Source organism: Limanda limanda, chromosome 7 (assembly GCF_963576545.1).
Source record: "Limanda limanda chromosome 7, fLimLim1.1, whole genome shotgun sequence".
Lineage (NCBI taxonomy): Eukaryota > Metazoa > Chordata > Actinopteri > Pleuronectiformes > Pleuronectidae > Limanda > Limanda limanda.
In genome coordinates this window covers 3,717,416-3,724,184 of record NC_083642.1, presented here as the reverse complement: position 1 = coordinate 3,724,184, position 6,769 = coordinate 3,717,416, and the positions used below count along the sequence as shown (strand labels likewise).

Below are 6,769 nucleotides of genomic sequence, written 5' to 3'. Positions count from 1 at the left end.
CCAGTGGGAGGTAGTTGGGTCCCGGCCAGCCAGTGAACCGTCAAATCAATCAACCAGTCCATTGACAAATAAATTACTGATGGATTGATTGCTACGGACCGGAGCTGTGGCCGTCAGTTCCATCCAACACGGAGCCGCTCAGCTGACTGGTCAAACAGTTCAGAAAAACAAAATGCTCCGACGTCCCCCCCCCTCCGATTCATCCTCCCCACCCCCCATCGGTCCACCCCCCCATCGGTCCATCAGTCCATCGGTCCATTCGTCCCTCTCCTCCTCTCAGCTGCTCCCGGACATCAGGTTGATGGCTTGCTCCAGTTTGTGTCTCAGTTTGTGTTTGCGACAGTAACCGTCCCGGTCCAACGCCGTCAGGATCTGCAGAGGAAGGAGAACGTTTACTGTGAGTCCATGTCTCCACTGATTAATTCACCGAGTAAGGATGTATTTCAGTTTTCAAAAGCTCTTTGTTTGTTTTAAGGATCCAATGGATTAAATCGTAAAAGCAAACCCAACACTTTCGTTATAAAAATATCAATAACAAGGCTTTGAGTTTATCGTGTGGAGTCAGGTCATCTTCTGGAGAGCATGAATATACCCTGGGCCTTGATTTACAGATTTCTTTAGGTCCAGTACTGTGGAGGTTCTATAGAGGACAATGTTCTTGAAATATACAAATCAGGACTGGATGGATTCCCACAAAATGATGCTCAGTTGTTCCTGGTCCCCAGTGGATAAAGAGATTTCCCTTTGAGATAATATTTACCTCCTCCTTGTACTTGTTGATGTAGAAGTAGAGCTCACTGAGCGCACTCAGTGTGTTGAACTCGGTTCCGTGGAGACGGGACTGTTCCACCAGGTACGCGTCCATGTCCTGATCGCTGATGCTGGGCATCTTCGCAATATCCCTGTAGTACCTGCAGGACGCACACACACACACACAAACACACACACACACAAACACGCACACACACAGTTTAGTGTATCAACAAGTTAATGTGTTGTTTTACGGTTCATTAATCCAGATAATTACCTAAGTCTCTGATAGTAATTGTGTAATTTTTTAACAGCCAATTGTCCTTTATGCCGTCAGCAATAATTAATATAACTGTGAAATGACACTTCAGCAAATGGTCATTTGAATAATCAGCACCTCTGGTGTTGTTGAGCTTTATTTGCTGTTCAGGTTGTTCAGGTGTAAGTTTTTAAAAGAGGAAATTAAAGAAGAACTAAATGTTCTTGTTAGCTTGCTTGCTAAGTGGTTAGCCAGCTCTCCACAGACCTTGTGTTTGTTTGATATGTTAAGTATTTAGTTCAGTTCAGGTCATGATGTGAACATTACAAAATATTAGCTGGTTATCATGCTACTATCCCACTCAGCTTTTTTATATTACATTAGCTATTAGCATGTTAGCTACCTCTCCACCCAGCTCTTGTAGTTGGGGATGTCTTTAGCGTAGAGCAGCTTGTTGGACGGCGAGTCTTTGCCGAGTCGGTGCTCGGACGTGGAGCAGGAGTCCATGAAGGTCTGAGCCACGACCGACAGGCAGGCGTCGGTGATGCTGCTCTTGTGGATGTCGAACACAAACTGAGGATTTTTGATGACGTTGACCCAGAACCTGAGAGGAAGGCTGCACAGAGGAAACATGGGGTTAGATCACGCTCGTCTTTCTGAGCCAATCGGTGAGTCCAGTCTCATCCGGTGGTTTCTCACCAGTTGCTCTTCCAGGTGTGTCGGACGTCCGGGTCGGTGATCTGTCGTTTGTCGGCCTGTTCGTCCAAGAAGTCAAACATGTACTTGATAGCCAATGGGAGAGCAGAGCCGCGGTGGGCCGTGCTAAACACCGTCTCAAACAGGTCGTCCACAAACTTCTGCAGCGTCCCCTGGTGGTGAGATGATTCAACATTTGAACGACCCAATTTAAATATATACACAGACTAATAACAGTGTAATGAACTCATTTGTGCTTAGTCTTTGTTTAATTTGACACAGTTTAGTCTCGGTCACAGGGATGTTTGTTCATTAATCAGATTGTTGTCAGTGTTGGTTTGTGTGTGTGTGTGTGTGTGTGTGTGTGTGTGTGTGTGTGTGTGTGTGTGTGTGTGTGTTACCTTGGTTGCCAGCAGTCTGGTCAGATAGATCTCAGAAACCATCTTGCTGCCTCGGTCTCCTTCTCTCTGGTCGCTGTGCTCGTGATTCTTCACCAGATGCCACAGTTTAGTTCCTGAAAACACAAAAATGAGACAATAATTCAGTATTTAGTACAAGCAGATTGACCGACTACTAAAGGTAGAATCCCAGTTTACCATAAATCTTTTGGTTCTACATGATTTGAAGGTTTTGTCAGAACTTTGCTCCGCGGCTGCTCCTCCCTCCTTCATGTTGTGTGTCTGCTCTTGTTTCAATTTATATTCAGCTCATTTGTTTTAATTGTTTTTTTTTTTTTGGTTCTTATCAAATAGCTTCCAGTTTTTCTCTGTGTCAAATAATTAACAGACAGAAAAACCGTCAAATTATTCCATCACAGCAGAACTGGAGGCTGCAGCTAACAATTATTTTCATTATCAATACATCGGACAATTATTGTGTTTAATAACTGAGTCTTTGTTGAATTAAATGTCTGAGTTAACACGTTCAATTATCTTTTGTTTTGCTGTGAACAGTCAAAATTAACACCAAAGCAAAACAGGAAAACCAGCAAAAACTCAAAAAGAGACAAATGATGGTAAAGTTCCTGGGAGCAGTGGTTTGTTTCTGTTAAAAACCATCATGAACAGTGGAGCTCTCACTTTACATGAGTCCACAGATCAACACATTTACAGGTCACAATAAAAACTGATCGGATTCAGGTTTTTATTCTTTACTGATGAAGATCACTGAGAAATGAAAATGTTATCAACCTTGAAAAGTATAATCACTCTACTTTTGGGACCTAAAACTTCATTTACAAAACTGCATATGTGTCAGGTGTAATGGGAATACACACAATACATCTGCTAGTACTACTACTATTAATGCTGCAGTACTACTTCTAGTGGTGTAGTTTTACTTCTGCTGCTGCAGTACCTGTCTCCTGGTCCGGGGTGATCATGGGCGCTCTGGATCTCAGACTGTCAGGACTACTGGACGTCCGGAGTAACGACTCTGACGACACAAAGAGAGAAAGAGATAAGTTATCTGTGTGCGTGTGTGTGTCTGTGTGTGTGTGTTTGTGTGTGTCCGCGCTGTACCGTATCTGCTCAGGGATCTGGTGAAGGTGAAGGAGTTGGCGATGTTGTAGGCAGAAACCTGCTTCTGGACCAGCGCCACCAGCGAGCCGTCTGTTACCTAGCAACGCACAGCAACACATCAAATTAATCAGCCAATCGCTCGCCATCAATCAGCTGACTAATTATCCATTCAGTCGATTCTTATCCCGTCAACAATCTGGATGAACTCCACACGAGTCACTGCGGGAACTGATAAAGAACCAGAACTCACACTGTGGTAGGAATTACAGAGTGTGTGTGTGTTTGTGTGTGTGTGTACCTGGTAGTGTGCCAGTGTGTTCAGTCTCTTCCAGTCGCTCTCTATCTTCGTTGTGACGTCCTCGTCCTGCAGGATGATGCGGGTCAGTCGACCCTGACGCCACTCTGACCAACACAAACACACAGTTACACACAACGCACCAGACGGCGAGCGGCTCGGAGCTGCGCCAGCGTTCAGGGATAATTAAACACGCTCAGAGGAACACGTGGAGTTTGTTTCTGAGGTGAAGACTCACCGAGGTCCATGTCGTCCGCCTGCTGTCTCTGAGAGAACGGGATTCCTTTGTAGACGGCGTCCAGCAGTTTGTCTTTGACCTGAGTCACCGTGTCACAGTTTAACACCTTCACCGGCACCTCCGTCCCGGCCTCGCCCTCCGGAGGGATACACATCAGGGTCTGATGGGGAGGGGGTGTGGTCATTAGTCTGCACCATACTTTAATGTGTGTGTGTTTGTGTGTGTGTGTGTGTGTGTGTGTGTTACCAGTTGCTTGTAGTCGATCTGCTGTCTGATCAGCTTGTCTTCGCTCAGAGAGTAGCGAGCTTCTCCCGTGATGGCGTCGATCGGCCCCTTCTCCATCTGCTGCTTGATGGCGCAGTACAGCATGAAGAGCGGCTCGCCAGCGCACTCCTGACACACAGAGACGGACGCCACGCGGCATTAGAGCGCTTCATCAACACACTTCTACCCCATAAAGTCAGCAAGCAGCAGGACTGAACCAATCCCCCTTCAGATGCCATGAATAAATTAACTGCAGCTCTGATCTGATTGGTCACGGTCAGACCAGAGAGAGAGAGCTTAACGAGGTCAATTAGGGAGAAGAGGGAGGAGGGAGGAGGGAGAAAACAAGGGAAGGAAGGATGGATAGAGTAAAGGAAGGAAAGAGGGAAGGAGGTGAGGTGTTACCTTGAGGAATCGATGCAGCAGGAAGGTGAACCAGTTTGTCAACATCTTCTCAGCGACTGACTCGGTCCTGCACACAGAGGTCAAAGGTCAATGTACTCTATGTATCGGATTCTAATTCATCGATTGATTGATAATATTGGAACACTCTTGAATATTGGGGGCGGGGCACAAACCTCCTCAGCAGCAGTTTGGGATGATTCTTGTTCTCCAGGTTTTTCTCGATCAGGTCGGCGAGAAGCTGCTTCAACACACCAGTGGCATATTCCATACGACCCTGACGACAGACACACACACACAGACACACACACACACACACACACACACACACACACACACACACACACACACACACACACACACACACACACACACACACACAGAGTCAGTAACTGCTCACGTTTACATATATTAACGGCCATAAAATGTCTATGTACCAGTTATTACCTGCTATTAAGACTGTGAATTACACAATAGCCTAATTGTTAACAGTTATTAATCACGACATGAATCCATCACATTGTTATCAGCAGCAGACTCACCTGCAGAGCGGCCATCAGCAGCGAAGCCACGTTCCCTCGGTCTCTCATGGAGAACGACCTCTGGGCCTCCAGCGTGTGGATGAAGGTCAACAGGAACATCTTGTTGTTGAGCAGCTGACTGAAGAGACGCAGAGATTTCTCCACGTTCGCTGGAGACTGGAAACACAATTCAACACGTTTCACTTTTATTAGAAACAACCTGAATTCAACAAGACGACGTCTCTGCAGGTGTGAACTGTGAAGATTCAGATTCTACATCGACAACGTTGTGATGTTCAGTTTGTTTCTCTCAGATTCCGGAGGGGCTTGGATACGAGAAACTTCAATAAACCAAAATGGGACGAAGATTAAAGAAATAAAACCTGAACAAATTACCTGAAATCCTTTGAAAATCTAAATTATTGAAAAACAAAAAGGTCCATGACGGTGGATTAAAAAGACCAAAAGCGTCTGTGGGTCCGATGAGAATTCAGCTTCGCACAAAGAAACGTATTCTGCCATTTCTCATCAAACTAAGAGAAATCCCTGCACCCGGGGAATCGCCTGCTTCCACTCAGTTATTAGGATCTGAGAGAATCTAATTCGCGGCTGTGGCTCAGTGGCTCAGAGCTTCCTGCTGGGTTCTCTTAATTAAAGCTTCACCGGGGCTCAGAGAAGCTGCCGCCGGAAAGTTAAAGTTTTTAAAGCAGCTCTGACGCTTTCTGAGGATTCTGGAACATTTAGGGACATCCACACTGTTCGGCTTTTAGTTTGAAAACTAGTTGGACGACCAGGTGGATCTGGAGCAGTGCGTTTTTAAATGAAGCCGTAGAAATGTGGCTGAAGCCTCAGTGAGGTCAGAGGATGAAGGCAGTGGGTTGTGTGTGTGTGTGTGTGTGTGTGTGTGTGTGTGTGTGTGTGTGTGTGTGTGTGTGTGTGTGTGTGTGTGTGTGTGTGTGTGTGTGTGTGTGTGTCACTGTCTGGTACGCACGTCAAGCTCTTTGAGCACCGGGTGTTCTTCTATCCCCGGGAACATGACTCTCATGGTGTAGGTCCGATACTCCAGGAAAGGAATCTTGACTCCGTCCATGTCGTTGGTCAGTTCCTGGATGTCGGTCTGCAGCTCTGCGAAGGCTGAACGAATCAAACGCACACACTCCGTTATGTTTCCAGCATTAAGGACTGAATCAATCAATACATAAATATCACATAGTAAATAATGTATCTAATATCTAATACATGATTCATGTCTATTTTATGTATCTACCAGGTTCAGTTTTATTGATTTTCTGTCTGTTCTGCTGCTTTAGCTTAACCTTGATTTTAAATATCAGTTAAATAAAGAATAATCCTGTTTTCAAAAGTTAAAATATCAAAGTCTCTAATTAATTTATGTATTTCAAGTGAAACACGTCTCAGTTGGAGTTTTTCTTTGTTCTGAAATAAACAGAAGCTGTAAATTATACTTGATCTTAAAATAAGTTGTTTGTTTATTGTTTCCCTCGTCTTCTTTCCACTTTCCTACCTTTATAAATAACCATGAATATTTGCTTTTATATCTGTCGACTGTTGTTTGCTCGTCTTCAGAAACAGGAAAAACATTTGTTTCATGTTGAATATATTTGTTTTCATTGTTAAAAAGACTTCTCTCAAAAAGTATTTTGTATTGATTTAATGGTCAAACTTCTGTAAAAAAAGGATCAATTAATGTGATTTAAGAAGCAATTCTTCAAAATAAATTACTTTTAATCCACAGCTAGTTTCAGGAGTTCCTCAGGTTTCACGTTTCGGTCCCTGTCGTTTTCCTTTTACAGCCCATTAACG

General features: G+C 44.4%; 1 protein-coding gene across 1 annotated transcript in view; it reads right to left on the bottom strand.

Annotated features, from left to right (window-relative positions):
- Positions 1-246: 246 nt before the first annotated feature.
- plxna3 (plexin A3) overlaps positions 247-6,769 on the bottom strand; it is a gene marked incomplete at its 5' end in the record, with an annotated part of 55,321 nt that continues 48,798 nt past the window's right edge. Inside the window, 14 exons of the mRNA XM_061074092.1 lie at positions 247-372; positions 761-911; positions 1,413-1,625; positions 1,709-1,878; positions 2,107-2,219; positions 3,062-3,139; positions 3,226-3,322; positions 3,524-3,627; positions 3,759-3,918; positions 4,005-4,151; positions 4,428-4,494; positions 4,601-4,701; positions 4,967-5,122; positions 5,937-6,079. Coding sequence (XP_060930075.1) covers positions 277-372; positions 761-911; positions 1,413-1,625; positions 1,709-1,878; positions 2,107-2,219; positions 3,062-3,139; positions 3,226-3,322; positions 3,524-3,627; positions 3,759-3,918; positions 4,005-4,151; positions 4,428-4,494; positions 4,601-4,701; positions 4,967-5,122; positions 5,937-6,079 — 1,796 coding nt within the window. The remainder of the gene's footprint in view (positions 373-760; positions 912-1,412; positions 1,626-1,708; positions 1,879-2,106; positions 2,220-3,061; positions 3,140-3,225; positions 3,323-3,523; positions 3,628-3,758; positions 3,919-4,004; positions 4,152-4,427; positions 4,495-4,600; positions 4,702-4,966; positions 5,123-5,936; positions 6,080-6,769) is intronic.